This window comes from Cariama cristata, unplaced genomic scaffold (assembly GCF_000690535.1).
Source record: "Cariama cristata isolate BGI_N322 unplaced genomic scaffold, ASM69053v1 scaffold13704, whole genome shotgun sequence".
Taxonomy (NCBI): Eukaryota; Metazoa; Chordata; class Aves; order Cariamiformes; family Cariamidae; genus Cariama; species Cariama cristata.
In genome coordinates, this window is record NW_009612461.1 from 4515 (window position 1) to 22850 (window position 18336).

General features: G+C 49.0%; 1 protein-coding gene across 1 annotated transcript; it reads left to right on the forward strand.

Annotated features, from left to right (window-relative positions):
* Window positions 1-868: 868 nt before the first annotated feature.
* Window positions 869-2619, forward strand: CHST12 (carbohydrate (chondroitin 4) sulfotransferase 12). Its single transcript, XM_009698651.1, has one exon. It carries the CDS (start codon window positions 961-963, stop codon window positions 2218-2220), a length of 1260 nt encoding a protein of 419 aa, XP_009696953.1. The 5' UTR covers window positions 869-960; the 3' UTR covers window positions 2221-2619.
* Window positions 2620-18336: the final 15717 nt, after the last annotated feature.

Genomic DNA, 18336 nt, shown 5'->3' on the forward strand with positions numbered 1-18336 from the left:
CAGAGTCTAGACAGGGACAAAGATTTATCAGAGCATTCTTAAGCTCAGAAATCATTCAGTTAAAAGTAATCATTCCTTTAGATTTTCATTGACGCGTGGCTCTTATTGGGGCTGTGTCCCTTTGGATTTTTTTGTAGGAGAACTGTGTAATCTGCATTATTGACAAAATGAAGTAGCTGCCAAGAAAGGTCATGGAGGTGATATCTACTGGGTGCCTTCACGCAGATTAGATAAGATAGTGCATTCAGGTCAGTGATGTTCTCTCAACAGGGACTTGCTGTAGCAACTGAGGCACGCCATCTTCAGCTATGTATTTGTAACTCCAGTAAGGTCTCTGCTTTCAGCAGGGTGGTACAGAGCGTCTTCAGGGGGAGATGAGACCACGGTGTGATACCACAAGCTAAAATCATGGATTGAGCCCTCGTTCTTCCTGTTGTGTGTTAGTTATGTTTAAAAATCAAGGATATCTGGAAGGTGGTTCGCTCTGCATTCTTTCTGTATATAGTTGTATTTTTTTAATGCTGTCAAACTTCCCTCTGTAAACTCTAGGCCTGAAATCTTTGTATTTTATTTACTTTTCAAATGAAAACAGAGCTTCTCTTGAAATCACACGACTCTAGAAGCTTGAGATTGATTAAAAACCCATGATTGCTATGGAAACTGGTAAAATTGCAACACATTATGCCTCCTTTTGGCCGGTCAACTCTTCTCCGTGGGGTCTCGTTGGGTACCTCAGGCTCACACAGCTCTCCCCATGCAGAAACGGATGGTCAGCCCTGTGACGAGTCTTGATTGTGCAAGGTCATTCTCTCCAAACCAGAGTAATTAAGGGTTCAACTAACTTTTTTTTCTGGTACCTTTCCAGGCTCCTGGTCTGCAGCACCATGCTGGATCCGAAGCCTCACTCTGCAAGCCGGAGGTGAATCCAGGTGAAAGCCAGCTGTCACAGTAGGTGTCAGGATGACCAAAGCACGGCTCCTCCGTCTCTCTGTGGTGCTGGTCTCCATCTTCATGATCCTCCTGATCATTGTGTACTGGGACAACGTGGGAACGGCTCACTTCTACCTGCATACGTCCTTCTCCAGGCCTCACTCCCCAGGAGCCATCCCTGGTATCACGGCAGGTGAAGGCTGGGAAGCCTTGCCAGATGTGGATGAATTTTTGGCAAAGCTGCTTAGTTCAAGCCTGAAACAGAATAGCTCTATCCCCCGAAAGACTGAGCAGCTGCTCGTCCAGGGCTCCAGCAAACCTGTGGTGAGCAATTTGGAGGAGAATGTGCGGGGCTATGACTGGTCTACGCACAATGACAGAAACAGCTTGGACCAAGAGAAACTGCAGATAGAGAGGCAGAGAACGTTGCGGGAGTTTTGTGCCAATTCCAGCTTCACCTTCCCTACCAAGGAGCGCTCCTTTGATGACATCCCAAACTACGAGCTCAACCACCTGATCGTGGATGACCGCCACGGCATCATCTACTGTTATGTCCCCAAGGTGGCCTGCACCAACTGGAAGCGGGTGATGATTGTCCTAAGCGAGAGCCTGCTGGACCAGGGGGTCCCATATCGGAACCCTCTGGATATCCCCCGGGAACATGTCCACAACACCAGCACCCACTTGACGTTCAACAAATTCTGGCGCCGTTATGGGAAGTTCTCCCGGCACCTCATGAAGATCAAGCTGAAGAAGTACACTAAGTTCCTCTTTGTACGAGACCCTTTTGTTCGCCTCATCTCTGCCTTTCGCAGCAAATTTGAGCTGGAGAACGAGGAGTTCTACCGGCGTTTTGCCATCCCCATGCTAAAGCTGTACTCCAACCATACCAACCTTCCCACCTCTGTTAGTGAGGCCTTTGGGGCAGGCCTCAAAGTCTCCTTTTCTGACTTCATCCAGTACTTGCTGGATCCCAGGACAGAGAAGATGGCCCCCTTCAATGAGCACTGGAGGCAGGTTTACCGTCTCTGCCATCCGTGCCAGATAGACTACGATTTCATTGGAAAGCTGGAGACGCTGGATGAGGATGCTGCTTATCTATTGCAGCTCCTCAAAGTGGACAGGCTGCTTCGCTTCCCCCCCAGCTACCGGAACAGGACTGCCAGCAGCTGGGAGGATAACTGGTTTGCCAAAATCCCACTGGCTTGGAGGCAGCAGCTCTACAAGCTTTATGAAGCAGATTTTGTACTCTTTGGCTACCCCAAGCCAGAAAACTTGCTTAAAGACTAGAAGTGATTGGGCAGTGGGTGTGGGAGGGAACATCTGAAATACCAAAAATGTTTAAAGCCTCCTCATTTTTGCTCTTAACTCTCTTCCCCATACAGGTTGGTACAACGGAATATATTTTTTCTACCCCTTCCATTTTTGCAATAATGCCAGAGTCCAGGGTATTCCAGCCAGCTGTGCATATGCAAAAAATGCCAGTTTTTTTGTTATCATTTGTTTTCTTGTTTTTAAACTGTCCCCATGTTTTGCAATGGGTCGCTGCCCTTGGTCACTCTGCCAGCTGTGTCCTTCAAGTAGCTTTTTATTAATACTTTTTAAAAATTAATATATTTAAGATATTTAATACAAAGTGTTTGTTGTGGCAAGGGAAGGAATAAAAAAAAAAAAGTAAAAGAAAACCCCAAGAAATTATGCGCCTGCCTCCGTGTGTTGTCTCAGAGCTGCTGGTTTGCCGGTGTTGCCTTCACCAGCCGTGTCTGCTGGTGGTCGCTCTGAGCAGGGCTCAAGGCAGATCGGATGGGTCAGTGCCTGACTCTGCTGAACAGTCCTGGAAGAGTACCGGTGGTCCAGTGACGTGCGCTGCTGCTCACAGCTGGTGAGCATGATGTCAGGGTCACAGGAAGGAAATGGCGGTTGGGAGCAGTGACGCCAGGCCCCGTGGGGTGTTTCAGGATGTGCAGGTGGCCAACACAGTACCTCTACGCTGCTTCACCTTTCGGTGAAAGCAAAATGGTGGTGGGACTCTACTTTGCGAAAAGCTGAGGTTTCTCAGCCCTTGTATACCTGCTAATGTGGAGCCCCTTCCATGACATGTGCCGTTCCAGGATGGTGCCTGAAGTTCTTCAGGGGTTGTGGCCAACCTGGATGGGCAGAGCGTGCTTTTGAATGGACGTACTGTCCAGAAATTGGCATCCAGGCTTCACACTGTGGTACCTTAGGCAGAAACACAGGTCACCATATCGCAGCCAGTTACAGGACGGGGAGGGGATGTGCTGCTGCATGACCTGCTCACTGCTGCGTACGGAGTGGGTCCCTTGAGAACTGTCCTGTATCCTCATTCCTGCACACACCTTAAGGGGACGTGGCAGGATGCAGATGCTTATCGCTGGAAGAAGATCCAAAAGGTTTCTTTCAATACGCAGGCATTAAGGTGAACTCGGAGTTCATTTGGGTGCCAGCTACTGCTCATGATGCTGCATCCTCATCCGCTGCCTTTCTGTTTATATCAAATGACTGATGCAGATTTCATCATCTGCCTCTCTGGGACCTGCTGCAGGAGTGATGGTTGCCCACTGTGCTAGGAGTATGTGGGCTGCTTCCCAAAGGAAATTAATGCTTTTAGAGAGACTTTTTGTGTCTCACCAGCTGAAGCTGCTTCTCTCTTTCTCTCTGAATTGCTCTGCAAAAACTGTCTGCTTAGCAGATCGGGCAGGCAACTCTTTCAGAGCTGAAATGCTTAGTTATTTCCCTGGGCTGTGAGTGGTATCAGGGATTAAGGTCCAGGGTCAGGCCTTGGGAGGCAGCCTTGTGTTTTGGGCAGGCTTCTTCATGCTGGCTTTTTACTCGGTTTCTGTCCGAGGCCATCAGCAGGCGTGACTTCCCCTCTCCCCTTGCTTCCCTGACCTCTGTACACATACATCTTGGCATTCCATGCTTTTCCTAATCAATTCGCTGTGTCAAGCTTTTTAACCTATAAATGAAGGGTAATTGCTAGTAGTTACACTCGAAACAAAGGGTTTGTTTCTCATTGTATTCACACCACTCTCCTGTAATTTCTGCAGAGGTATTTGCAGTTTAAATGAGCCTGAAGCCACAATCAGGGTCTTGGTGCTTAGCTCTTCACAGCTTGGGGAAAAAGGAAGTGCCTGTTTCTGAGTCATTATTTAAAACTAATAATAGAAAAGTGTTGATCTATTCAATTTTTTTTTTCCAGTTACCAGCTAATTGCTGCAAAACAGAAAGATTTTGAGAATCTCGTCTCCTGTAATGAGTAATCCCGGGAGTATCTTGGTTCCTGTTACATTTACATTTCTTCAGGGTGGGTTCATCTCGCTCTTCAGAGATACAGCATGGATGTTTTCGTCTCTTGTCTTTACAAAGTGTTTATTTTTTTCTCTTTTAATTTAAATTTAATTGATGTTTAGTGTGTGTAGACATGGGCAGCTGGGACCGTAGCGCAGATGCCGTGCAAACTTCCTTCCAGCTGCTTCCACTGCGCCTCTTGATCTGGTCCTGTCTCTTCTTGCCCCTCTGACAAGCGCTCAGCCCATGTACCCCCGTGATGCTGGCTCGCCCTGCAAACCAGCTGATCCCTCCTCAACTGCAGTTGTCCCGTGGTTTGTGGCCATGCCTTGTCCCAGGCAAGAGCTCAGAAGCATCTTTTCAAGGTCACCAGCTGTCAGTCAGTCCTCCTGGGCAGAGGAGGAATGAGTTGCAGACTGTTACCATCATTTTTGACAGCAAGTTCCTAGTTGTGCAGTTGGCAGAGAAGGTGCAAAATGGCTGCAAATCCTGCACAGCAGGTGCTCCATGTGATGCTCTCCTTATCGCTGCATTGGAATTTAACAGCAATAGAGGAAAAAGCCCTCCCTTCCCTTGCAGACTAGAGAGGGGAGACTTTCAACGCCCTGACTTCTCTCCTCTTTCCCCATCCAAAGCTGGATAAAGCGGGTGAAACCCAGCATTATCTGCCAGTACCACCCTGCATCACGCTAAGGTCCAAAACACCCCATGTGCGAGGTTCAGCGTGCTGCCTGCATCCCAATGGCTTCATCAGCCTCTCTAAGAGCTGCAGTCAGGGCAACGTATGGATGGCCTAAGGCTACCAAGGGCTCTGTCTTCTGTACTTTCCCTCTTTCACCCTGTCAAGTCCAGCCTTTATTGACATATAAGACATTTTAGCATTTGCAGACCATACCCAACCAATTTGCTGGGTGCTGTTGGCTCTCTCTTCGTTTCCTGTTGCCATGCTTCAAAGCGCTGGCCGGGTGGAGCAGTAAAACTCAGAAGGAGAGGGTTCACGTTGCAGTGGATGGTTTCTGGGTTCAAAATAGCTTGTTCCTTGCTGCTCTTTGAAGCCCTCCTTCCCCACCCTTCCACCACTGTGAATGTATTGTTAAGAAGTCAAAGGGAATCCAGGCTGTGCAGAGCTTTGTGGTAAGACCACTGGGTTGCCAGAACTGGGACGTAGCCTCTGGCTATGGGAATGTGCATTTTTTGTGGGTTTCTTGCTCTGTTCTGATGATGTAAAAGGCGGGGGGGGGCTGGGGAGAAGGACAAAGGGTTCAACCAGCCATGCTTCCTTCCCCCCTGGTTTCCTAAAGGAGCTGGAATTTGGTATTTGACAAATAATGGCAGAATGATTGGAAAGGGCAGGCGGTATGCAGCCGTCCTGGCCTGAAGTCAGAAGGGGGCTAAAAATCCTGGAGTGTAGATGGTTATGATGCTAGTACTGATTTTATAAGGCGTGGAAAAATGCTTCGAAGCGGCCTGTTTGTGTCCGAATAAACCTGGCTTTGTCATTTCATGCTCAGTTTGCAAAGTTACATCCCATTCCCCTCCTGGCTTGCTTTTCCCTGGGGTTGACCACTTGGCCAAAGTCAGCACAGAGTCTCTAACCAGGCAGAACCGATGCACAGATGCAAAAATAACCTGGGGTTTGACCGAGATGTTTCCAGCCAGGTAGAACTGAGACCAGCTTTAGTGCTTGCTCAGTGTCGGAGCCAAAGTCTTTACACAACCATTGGACAGATTCGGTCCTTTGCTGTTTCGTGCCAGATTCGCCGCTACGGTGGGACGCGTGTGACCTGGCTCTGCAGCCCGTGTCCTCCAGGGAAGGACTGTCAAGCCTCAGAGCTCTTTGCTTTTTGAGCAGTGACATGGCTTTGCCAGAGTACCGAGTGTCCTGAACACATGGGTGCCTTTGCATCTCAGTAGTTTTTGCCTTAACCCTTTAATTCACTTGTGGTTTAGGGGAACAAAATTGTAGACTCGTTACCTATGGACAACAAAAATTTGCCCTGGGCTAACGTGTGAGATGAAGTGTTGTGGCTGTGTGTTTTGCATCCCTCAAGGTGGCACTGGGAGGATGGAGGGCAGGGGATGAATGGCAGCATTGAAAGGGTGGCGAAGAAAAGCTAGTTTGTTCCTTCTTATGTAAGCCAGACCTTTGCAGCAGCCCGCGGGGAAAGCCGGTGACTTGGCAGGGTGCTGCGTGGCTGTGGTGCAAAACGGTGCCAGGGAGGGTGCGGGGTGTGGTGACTTACAAGCAAGTCATGCTGCTTGAATTTAAGGGCTTGCCCACATTGGTCTTGCTTGTAAACCCTCTAGTTGAGGGCAGGATGGGGGTAAAACAAAGCAGAGTTTAATAAAGCCATCGATACCTGACTGTTTGGGGAAGAGATGGGGAGGGTGGGTGGCACTGGCTCTGGAGCAAGCATAATGCAGCTCTTCTGCTCTCTCCTTGATTAAATCAAATCAGGGATCTAACTTGGACAGTGGAGGCTGAGGTTTGTCCTTGCAGGAGCTGGGTAGTATTTGGCCTGGGCACTGTGGGAGAGCCCCAGGATGGGATGGGAGCGATGCGGGAGAGCCCCAGGATGGGACAGGAGCAATGTGGGAGATCCCCAGGATGGGATGAGAGCGATGTGGGAGAGCCCTGTGCTGGGACGGGAGCGATGTGGGAGAGCCCTGGGATGGGAGCGATGCTGGGCAGGGCGTCGGGACTGGCTGAGCTCTCGCTGCAGTCGCTGTGTCTGTGCAAGGCGCTGTGGGAGCCGGGGCCATGCGGCCGCTCCGCAGTGATCCATCTGAAACCCATTTTCTGTTCCTGGGCTCTGACGAGCGCCGCCGCTGATCCCCTCGGCCTGGCTCCTGCGGCAGCAGGGGTCTGTCTCTTACCCCTGCTGTCAGCAGCAATTCCCACCGTGGGTGCCCTGTGAGATGATCGAGCAAAGCACAACCAAAACCTGCAGTTGGGCTGTTGCACTCAGCAGGAGCTTTTATTTGTGCAACCGGTGTTGCAGGTAGTGCCCAGCCTTTGGGTCTCAAAAGGCTGGAGTATGGGGGGCGTGAATACACTTAAAAATTGAGTGCCTGGCTGCCAGCTCACTGCTGGAGCTGGGAATCACGGCCAGCTGCCTTTTCCCTGCAAGAGACAAAGCTCCTTTCCCTTCGTCTCTTCTCAGTGTCCCCTCAAGCGTCCCGACGTGCCGTGTTGCCTTCCTGTGGGGCTGACTGTGGTGGCCTGATGTCCTCCCAGCACCGCAGCCCCGTTTCATCTTTGCTTTTTGTGGTTTTGCCTCATTCAAGGATGGCTTAAAATAAATTATTTTTAAAAAAAAAGAAGTGGAGGAGTTGTAGCAGCTGGTTGCTGTCGAGAGAGAGGTGTGAGATCAGCCGCCTGACCTTTGACGAGGAGGGGGGGAAGTTTCCACACCAAAACCTTCTGGCTGGGGGTTTGGGCAGCCTGAGCCAAACCTCTTTGAACTTGGGCCTTTCTTGCTCTTTAATGCTCAGAAAACCCGGCTACCCCACCTGAAGACGGTGTTTCCTTGCCTTGGGAGGCTTTGGGGTCGCAGCCTCGGCTTCTCTTTTGTGTCTTCTTTCTGCCCGAGGGGCAGCGGGGGGACGATGCGTCTGTTTGCCGGCAGCAGGGTGCAATGGTTCGGGCTCTCGCCAGCAGAAATGGGGTGAATTTGGGAGCAAACCCGACACTTGAGGCCCTGGAGACCCCTCGAGAAAGCTGTCGCGATATTCAGTGGAAAGCAAACACCTTTCTGCAGGCTTTTTGTTTCTTCATGAACCTTTCCCTGAGATGGGAAAATTAATTGCTGGTGCAGAATACCAAAGACTTTGGAAAGCCACACAGAAGGAGAAGATTTAAAACATAATCTATAGGTGCTAATGGAGAATAGCACAGTAATTTTAGCAGACTGCCCCAGAGGGGATGTGGGGCAGGTGAACAGGGCTGTTCAGCAGTCTTTGCTCACCGTTTATAACTTAAGACTATGGCTTTTTATTTCTTTGGCTTTTCAGGTGTTGCCATCTGGACCATGAGGTTTGAACACTGCTGGTGGGGTCCATTGCATTTGGAGAGAGACGGTGACCCAGGGTGGGATGCAGGGCAGCAGGAGTTTCCCTTGCCGGGGCTGATGTGAATAGAGGTGTTACAAACCTGGGGACCCGTACGATGGACCACGTTCTCCTCCTCAAACCACGAGCAAGAGCTGAGGAGCATGTTTTTAATTAGCAGTGCTGCGAACTGATTGCTGTAAGCCCTTTGGTGAGTTACTCAAGCTGTCTTCTGTTTGTCCCCCGTAAAGGGGGGGTGGGAGATACCTGTTTTCTGGAGGGCTCCTGGGTGTGAGCTGTGTCCGTGGGAGCTTTGGAGGTGTCCAGGAGAGCAGTGCCTTGGGTGGGAGTGTTGGAAGACAGGGCTGCAGCATTCAGCAATGAAAGCCATGCAAAACTGCCTCAATCCAGACTTTTCTTACCACAGGGTGAGTCTGGAAGCTGCTGGCATGAAAACTGTCTGTATTGATTCAAGTAGTATGTACCCTTTGGAGAGCTGAAGGGCTTGTACGGGTCCATGGGCAAAATTCAGCTATGGAAATGCGCAGAGGAAGTGCTCACCGTCCTGCTCCGTCCCTGGCTGGCTTCCAGGTGGCTCGGGATGCAGGGGAGGTGCAGAGCATGCCATCCCTCCGAACAAAATGTCTGTCTTTGTCTTGGAAAAGGCTGGGCATCCTTGGGCAGGGCGTGCTCAGCCATCTAAGATGGCAGCGAGCATTAGCGAGGCTGTTGCTTTTCACCTAATGAACGGGTTTGTAATTTTAGCTCAGGTTCTCATCCTCAGACTGTGCCAAATCCAGGTGTCAGACTGTACCAGTACCAAAATACTTTGAACCTTGCCCGAACCATGTGTTAAACAAATGAGGGAGACTTTTCCTGACCCACCAGGCAGTGCCTTCACAAAGCCCACGTTTTATCCCCCAGGCAGATGGATCACACGCAGCGTTGGCAAAGCCACATTTTGTGGCAGAGAAGCTGCAGTTTCAGTGTTTGTTTCTCTGTCATTGCAGGAATTCAAAATGGATGGAAGAAAATGCCATCGGGATTGACTCTTGTTTTGTTTGGACCCTGGACAGGTCTCTGTGGAAAACATGGGAGGAGCGTGGGGGACAGCGAAGAGCTAAGAAGACGTGTCAAAAAGACAGCGACGGCCAAAAGAGTGGTCAGCGGGGAGTGGAGCAGGGCTGGGGATGCATTTCTGAAGGATAAAAAGGGTGGGGGGAGTTAAGGGCGTCTACAAACAAAATGGGGGTGCAACGGAGCGGGTAAATGCTGAGATGAGTGAGAGGGACTGCTGAGAAACCAAGAGCCGTCTGCTGCGGCATGGAGACCTGCCCTGTTTGCTTTTCCAGGGGTGGGAGCAGGGGCCAAAGTAGAGGAGAAAAGAAATAATTGAATAATTCAGTGGTGAAAGCTTATCATATATACGTATCATATATATGCCATTATACAGCAGGCAAAATCTGAGGGGTTCTGATAGGTGATGTGGGGTCAGATTATCTGAAATAGATGTGGCTTCGTGAACGGTGGTGGGGCTTGCAGGCTTGGATGGAACAAGCAGTCATTTAGAGGCAGACCAAAAATAGCAGTGGGCTAAGGTGCTCCTTGGCTGAGCTGGGAGAGGAAGGCTTGCAGCTTCACCAGCTGCTGGGCTCTGCAAGCAGGACAACGTCCGCGGGGGATGGAAGTGCAGGAGAGATGGTGCCAATGACCTTTCACACGCCATTGGGCACCTCCATCTGGCTCCAGTTTTTTCTCTCCCTCAGCCTTTGCAAGCCTTATGGATTTCAGACTCTCTATATTTTAACTCTTGGGTAAATCAGATGTATTTGTCACCTAGAATGATCAAGCAGAGAGCATAAAGCTTTTTACAGAGCCTTCAGTGACCTTTAGCTAATGGGGAATCAATGAACTGAGTGTATATAAGCGTTTCCCAAGTGCTGGGTGATGCTGTGCACAGTGGGGACCCGCTTTGGCGTAACACGACTACCCACTACTCTGAGCATGCAGGTCTTTTGGATAAAGGTTCTTGCATCAGGTCAGGATGGCCTAGACTTGTGTTTCTTGATTATCTTTACTTGTTTCTTATCTATTGTGGGTGTGAATGTATGTGCATGTAAAGCCGGGTGTCAGAATCAATCCACAATCCTGAGCAGGTGAACACATTTGAAATGTTTAAACAAACACATGTGTTTTTGATAGAGTGAAATATATGCAAGTGATGGCCTTCTGTTTTCTGTAAGCAGAGGATCATTTTTGTGATTACAGTTAATATGTTGCGATGGATTGTCATTTCTAGGATGATCACTCCTCCCTGTTAACGCAGTTTTGTTCTTCACTTCTCCTAAGCAAGCCCCGGTTGTGTCCTGGGGATGCTGGTGCTGTGTTGCGGGTGTTGCGTTGGGTGCGGGACAGTGGCTGCGGACATCCCTCTGGCTGTACATCCCTGAGCCTCCTTGCTTTTTTCCTGTTCCAGCCACCGCTAGCAGCCAAAGAGCGAACCCAGCACACGCAGAGGCGGCTGCTGCGGGGTTTCCATTGCGTGGATCCAGGGATTATAGCGAGTCCCTGGTTAGCAGGGCTGGGAGCTAATCCCTGCTTCAAAACGATGGAATCAGGATCGTATCGGTTTTTCCTCTTCTCGTTTAGATGCCTCAAATCTGAGCTTTCTGGATTTTTCGGATTCTCAAAATAGCATCAGGTTTCCTTCGAAGACCTGCCAGCTGCAACGGGAGAAAGAGGGTAGTGTATGGTGGACAGTAAAACTCGTAGCGTTATTCCACAGGTCCTACCGAATCAAGGCAATTCTCGGGTTGATTTTGCATCATATACACAGATTTTCCTGGGGAAAGTGAGGGTGCTAGGAGCCAGCCTGAAAACAAAAGCCCTTTGTAAGAGCGGGACAATCCGTGTTTCTGTTCCACCGCACAGCACCAGGTAGAGGCAGAGTAGCAAGATGAAGCTGCTGCATGGTGAGGTCCCCTTCACGTACCAAAACCGGGTCAGGATGGGACCAGGTCCCCCAGCACAGCCATGGTGCCAGGCTACGGCATGATTTCTAGGAGCAAATCTGTTTAAAATAAGTTGCAAAGCGTCTCTCATCAGCAAGTGAGAATGTAAATTCAAGATGTTGGGGCAAGTTCCAGATGCTGTTGCGCTTTGCATTTGTTACATTTTTTTAGAGCCTAGCAAAAGGCTGGTGTGCTTGGATGCAGTTCCTGACTTTTGGAAAGTCTGCAGGTTTGGGAGTAATGCTTTTCGTTTTATTTGTAATAGGAAAACAGCCTGCTTGGACAGTTTGCCTTTGGAATGGAGAGGCTAGCTGAAATCTAGCTCTTGAGTTTGTCAGTTTAGGCTAAATAAAACAACCAGGGCCAAGTTTGGTTTTGTTTTGGATTTTTCTTTCTTTCTTTTCTTTTTTTCTCCAGTATACAGGAAAAAGCTTTCAGTATAGATTAGCTTGCTGTTGTCAGTGTTAGCTCTTTTATTCTGGCTGTGCTGATTGGAAGGAAATTTCCAATACAGCATAATTGCCAGAAATAGATTCTTTACTGGAACATTTTGGTTAAAATATTCTGACTTGCTCCTTGCAGTGATGCCATTTAGTGTGAGAACACATGGCAATTGGCTGCTTTGTTCTTAACTCTGAGCTTGACATTTTCTTTATTTTTCTTGGGGTTTTTTTTGCTGCTTTGGACAAGCTTGTTATCACTACGGAGATCAGGATGCCACTCGGGTGTCCACAAACCAAGTCTGTCTGTAGGATCCTTTCTTGGCCTGTCTGTAGAGCTGTGTAGTACTGGGGGTTGAGAGCAATGACAGGAGGAATCCCATCAGGATGGAGTTAATAAGCTCATGAAGGACCAACATGTGGGCAAGGCGTTGGAGACAACCTGTTTTTTTCTCTCTCGTCTTCTGATTTTCTTCCTTCTGGGAGATAGACACTATGTATTTGCCTCCAGGATGTCATTTGGTGCTTTCTCAGTAAAAATGGGGAAACTACACGTGTTTGGCTTGATCTGCCTGACCCTGGCAAGGCGTTTCTGAGGCCATTGTGCTACTGCAGCTCTCTGCCCTGCAGCTGCAAGGCTTGACAGCGTGGTGCTGAGACATCTCTCTTCTCAGCCCTTTTTAGACAGTTACCCAAAGATAGCATGAGATGGATTTGGATTTGTTTTTCTTCTTTTCTTGTTTGGTCAAAAGCAACGGGGGATATTTCCTCCCTGAAAGAACAGCAGTGTTTGGTTTGAGAAAGGATGAGGTCAAGAAAAAGCAGGAAAAGGCTGTCTCATTGTGTTTTTGGTTGCTTGATTGCTTTTTTGCACCTGCACCAGACTTCCACTGGTGAGAACTGGGGCTTTGCTGAGCTCCCAGAACAGTGCCGTCGGAGAGGAAACATCTTCCACTCCCCAGTCGCGTCCTGTGTTTTCCTTCTCACTCTGTCATCACTTTACAGAGCAAAATCCTGAGCTCACATCAATCCCTCCAAGGTCTCTGCAGCCGCTCCGAGTGAGCGGCTGTGTCTGCAGAGCCCACCGTAGTGCTGGGGAGGCACCGACTCCATCCCAAAAGTGATGGAGCTGAAATTAGCTCTTCAGCAGGGCTTTTTCTGGCTTGGAGCTGTATCACAGCTATACCGTTTCCACTTCTGCAGTTAGCCTGGAGATGGTTTTGCCTCGTGTGCTGTAAAACTGCCTTTAGGCATTGATATAAGCAACTGAGGTTGAATTTACGGGAAGGTAAATCTGCGTCTTCTTCAGCAAATGCAGCCACCGCCCGGCACACAACTTCTGTCCCTTCCTAAACACACGGAATGGGAAGAAAAACCCAGGATTGGCTGTGTCAAATCTTCAAGTGTCTTGACTTCATGTCAATGGGACTTCATTCCCCGTGTCTGGAAAAATGCTAGTTTTTATGCTTTTCGTTTCTTAACACAAGCAGAACAGGGAAGAGCTGGGGCGACGGACAGAGAGCAGTTTTCCCTTCACCCCCTGCTAGGAACATGGAGGAGATTAGCACACGTGTGGATGCCGTAACAGCAATGTGTTTGTCTTGCTATGCATCACAGACTTCTCCGGAGTTTGGGCTGGAAGGCTGCAAGGCTTTTAATGCTTTGGTACTTACACAGCCACCCACCCGTGTGTTCCTGGCTGTCGTCAGGCCAGGAGAGTGACAATCACCAGCAATGAAGGGATTAATGGGTGATTTTAGGGGCTCCATTCCTATTAGGGATGTATCTTCTGGTTTTCTCCAGTGAAGTTCTTTGCAAATAAAGAGAGATTTTGCAAAATGAGAAGTTTAAGAATAAAAAAGAAGGAAAGAAAAATAAAATAATTATAAGAATAAAAGATTTCTTTTAAGAAAAGAAGAAAAAAAATTTTAAGAATAAAAAAGAAGGAAGAAGGAAACAGAATTGACAGGTCACCTTTCTAGGCTGTTTCAATAGCAGTTTAATAGAAATAAATTCCTGTGTGTAAATGTCCTGGAGCTGGCTTTGCATTACCTTTTCCAAGAGCAGAGAGCACCGGGAATTCGGCTGTGTCCAAGGGCCGGAGGAAGCCAAGAGGTCAAGGTGAAGGGTTTTCCATTCTTAGTTCTGCAACTGGGTCATGCTCTGATCTTCAGGGAGTCACTCACTTCCTTGGTGCCTCCAGTTTTCCTGAGGTTACAACTTCTAACTTCTTTCTAAGGATTCAGAAATGCTCTTGGGCCAGACGGATACAGAGAATTACAGAAAACACGTTTTAGGTTAATGGCTGCGACAATGGAATGGTTTCAGTTCTTTGCTACCCCAGGCTGTGGTTACAAGGCAAGTTAAGCAAACAATTAGGTTACTGCTGCGGCGCCTGTAGGGAGGTACTGACCCGTTAAAAATCTTATTTTACTGGACACCTTGTACGGAGATTTAGTTTATGCTAGTTACTCTTAATCTAAATCATGCGTATTTGATTGTTTGGTGTGCTGCAGTCGGATCCTTTCCTGTTGTGTTTTTCAGGGATGTGTGGTACGTGCCTTGTATTAGCTCCAGAGTGCTGTACACAAGATTTTCTGGATTTTAATAACTTACTGGACAGGTTGATGGTAAGTTGACATCTGTCTAGTCCTACTGGCACCTCCTTGGTTTTATTTTGACTTAGGAAACTGCAGTGTGAAGCAGGCTTTTTTTACTGCCAAATAATTTTTTTCCTATGGTGGTATTTTGGTTGGTTTGTTTTTTGGTTTTTCTTCTTCCTATTCCTGCTTTAACTTTACCTGCTCTGCGTATTTTAAAGGATGAAGTAGCCTAGCCCTTGTTCTCCTTACCTGCTCCCACACAGGCACCTTTTGAAGAGTACCACAGCCTCAGTTTTGCAGTTTGTGCAGTTTGAGTGTGTTAGATACTCTGGTCTGTAACACCAGCTATTCGGGCTGTGTTTAGTCTAGCAGTATTTGAGATTATATTTGAGCTGGTGGAGCTGGGAGAGGACTTTATTGATGCTGGAGAAGAAAAGTTATTCCAAGAAACCGATATAGTCTCAGGAGCCCCAGGGGCAGCAAGAGAGAGAATAGAAATAGGTTATCTAAAGCCCAGGCAAATAAAATATTCTTATTATAACTCCATGGGCACTATGCCAGCTCTCTGTAAGCAGTATTTCTCTATGTATCTTACTTTGCCAGTTAATTGGACATCTATTATTTCATGATAAAAAAAAGGAAACATAGCCTGAGTGATGGCTTTGGTACCCAGCCCAGTGCTACCGTGCACTTTCTGAGCCCTGAATTGTGGAAACGCTTCCAGTCGGTCTCTGCTCCTTCTCCAAATGTGTACGTGGGTTATCAGTGCTGCTTGGTGACATTTTCTAGGGACGGCGATTCTACGACACGCTCCTCCAGCAGACAGCTCTTTCCGTGGTGTTCAGGGCCCTGCAAGGATGGAGGGTGGAGGCAGCTCCTCCTTGGCCGTCCTGCTCCTCTCCTTGCCCATCTCCTCTCCTGATCCTCTCCTTGCCCTGCCTGGGGACCAGTTTTGCTGGTTCCTTGGGGACATCGGGGCAGCTGGAGGATAGAGCAACACACCACGTGCAGGGATGTGGCAGCCCATGATCCCCCAATGCCCAGCTGTCTCTGCCAGACTATTTCAGCCACAGCTACATCTAGACGCGTCAGCGGAAGCAGCTAATTTTAAGCTTATACAATTTCTTTAATTTTTTTTTCAAGATCCTGATTTTGTAAACAAGTTTATTTACCCTTCCTGCCCAGCTCTGGGGTTGTCCACACACAGCCAGGGAACGCAGACCAGAGTCTGAGCACAGTTATAGCTGCCTGCCCGGATGCTCCTAATGAATTGTTTGCAGACAAGCTTCAGACCTTCAATTACTCACAGAAATTATTCAGCAAATAGTTTTGAATAATGAATCCCTTTGAGAAATTTGACTTGTTTTGCAGGCAGATTCCAGTCAGAGAACATGCTCAGAAGTCACAGCTTTTAATATATTTTCCCCTCTATTTGCCAAGCTGTGGAGTTGGCATAGCATCCCTTTCCGATACCTTCATGTAGGATTAAACCGCTCCACCAGACACGTGTGATGCAGGCTGAGGATGCCCACTGGAGAGTCTCCTGCTCTGACAGAGCTACAGGTACCCTGTGCCCCCAGGTCCCCCCACATCCCCTCCTTGACGGGGGTCTCGGTTGCTGTTTTTCCAGTCCAGCTTCCCTGGAGCAAGGCAGCAGGGATGTGTTCACCCATAGATGGTACCAGCAGTACAGAGCATCAAGGGTTGGAGAGCTGGACCCTGCCTGATGTCACCCCTTTTGGCCAATATTGCCTCTATGATCTGCAAAATCTGCACCTTAAATTGCCCCGGGCCTTTGAGCAAAGGGGCTGTAGAAGGGCAAAGAGCCAGGAGAGGTCTGGGTGAGAATCTGACATCCTGAGAGCTAAAAGAGGAGGAAAAAGCAGCTTCTGTGGTCAAGTTTCTGTGGGTTCGTTACAGCTCCTGCCTGCCAGACAGTGAAGCACGGTGTGTGATGTTTTATAGCTGGGGGATAGAGAGCTTTTGGCAGGGAAGGCAGAAATGACTGACACCACTTTGGGAGCTGAGGCTGCTGAGTCCCTGAGTCCCATCGAGGGGCTGATTACTGTGGAATAAGAAGATGGCACTTGCCAGCAGGGAATCATGAGAGCAAGGAGCTGAGAACCTGGCTTTTTTTTGGGCAAGTGGCTTTCAGTCACCTGCTCTGGACCCTGCAACTGGCCAAAGTGGTGGATGCTATAGGAGGGACAGGGCAGAACCTGGTAAGCGTGCTGGTAAGTGAAGGACACAGGGCCTGGGGTGAAGAAGAGAATTCAGCCTGGTGGCACAATAACCTGATGGTTAGACATTGGGACCTGTCACTCACGTGGCCCTTAATTTTCTCTATCCGCTTTTACAGACCAGGGAAAGGCTCTGGCACCAAAGGGGAGAGGAGAGGTGATTGCCACCAAGAGATCCTGGTCGGGAGATGCATTTGGGGTAAGGCTTGGGGTGTGGTTCAGATGACCCCCCTGCACATGCAACATGGAGCAGTGGGAATCTTCTCGTCATGAGACAAACCCTGCAGGGTCAGGCTGCATCCGTGGGGCTGGGGACCCTTCAGGGTGAAGGAGAAGGATTTGGGAGGTTGTGATGGGTGTCTGGTCCTGTCCCCCGCAGTCAAGGGATGGGGGTCCGTAAAAACAGAGGTGGCATTGCCACAGCAAGAGGATTTGTGCATCCTTGCTCAACGCCCCACAGGACAGATCTCTAGGTTATCTTCCACTTGCCCGTGAGCTCCCATGGATCTGGGGCTGGTTTCCAGGCCCCCAAGGCTTTGCCTTAGCGAACGGAGCAGCTGCACCTTTTCCACCCCAAAGGGGATGTGGGAGGAGGAGAGGAGAAAGTCATAGATGTCATGGAGAAGTGTGGGGGAACCGTGCTGCCAAAATGGTCCATTCTTCATTTTGGAGCTGCTAAAGGGAGAGGCCATCAGTGCTGCCCCTGCAAAAGGCTTGCAGAGATCCATGGCCCGTGTGCTGCACGTTTGCTTGTCCCGTGCCCATCGCAAGGAGCCAGCATCTCTTTGTAAATAGATGGGCACTGCTCTAATTGGGCACCGTTGTTTGTGTGTTTGAAGCTCTAAGGCCACAATCTGTCAGCGGGAGAGCAGCGGTGAAGGAAACAGCTTTAGACGCTTGTACGCAAATACCTCCGCCTGAAGGTAGGACGGGAATATAAAGTAACGCATGTCTCTGTTGGGCTCTATGCATTTAGATTTGCAAATTCTGTGTTTTCAGCTGCATTTGAAAAACACCCCAAAGCTCCCACATCCCCTTCCGAAGGGGCTGAGATGGGAAATTCCCTTTCTCGGGATGTTTTGCCATCTAGTGCCCAGCTGGGAAACCTCAACCTTAGCCTGCTGCGGGCAAAGCTGGGGCCTTGTGGAGGAAAAAGCACCAGGGATGACTTTTTGTAGGAGAACATAAATATTTTAGGAGGACAAGGTGATGCAGAAGCCTAGATTGAGGCACTTCTGTGGGTGAGACTTATTGGTAGCCAACAGTGCTTATTGGTATCTCGTTTCTGACAGTAGACCTCAAAATCTTAAATTGTTCCACTGGTGTCATTCCTGTTGCGTCTCTGAAAAGGCGGTGGTGGTAAGAGCGAAGAAAGGAGGGGAGCAAAGACCTGCTGATGGGGGGGGATGAGTGTCACAAAGGGAGGTAGAGTTGGATGTGAAGAGAAATGGCAGAAAGGACAGGGATGACCTGGGAGAACATTAGGCAAGAAAACGAGTTGCAGCAGTCACCGTTCTGGGTCCATCTTGGTTCCCACATCCTTCAGACAGCAGCTCGCTCCTGCTGTCCAAGTGTTTTGTAGCTCTGGAGCTGATGGTGGGGCTGAAGTTCTGAAGAGGAAGCCCTCTGCCTTATTTTGTTGTAGCTAAGAGCACGGCTCATTGCTGATCCCCTACTCCTCAGGAGATGCTTGAAGAGATGCTGGCGATGGACAAGACCTGTCTGTGTGTAGCAGGCAGGAGGTTTGTCAAAT

Bases quoted from the DNA above. Each gene is read 5' to 3' on its own strand.
- CHST12 (XM_009698651.1), top strand. From the start codon at position 961: ATGACCAAAGCACGGCTCCTCCGTCTCTCTGTGGTGCTGGTCTCCATC.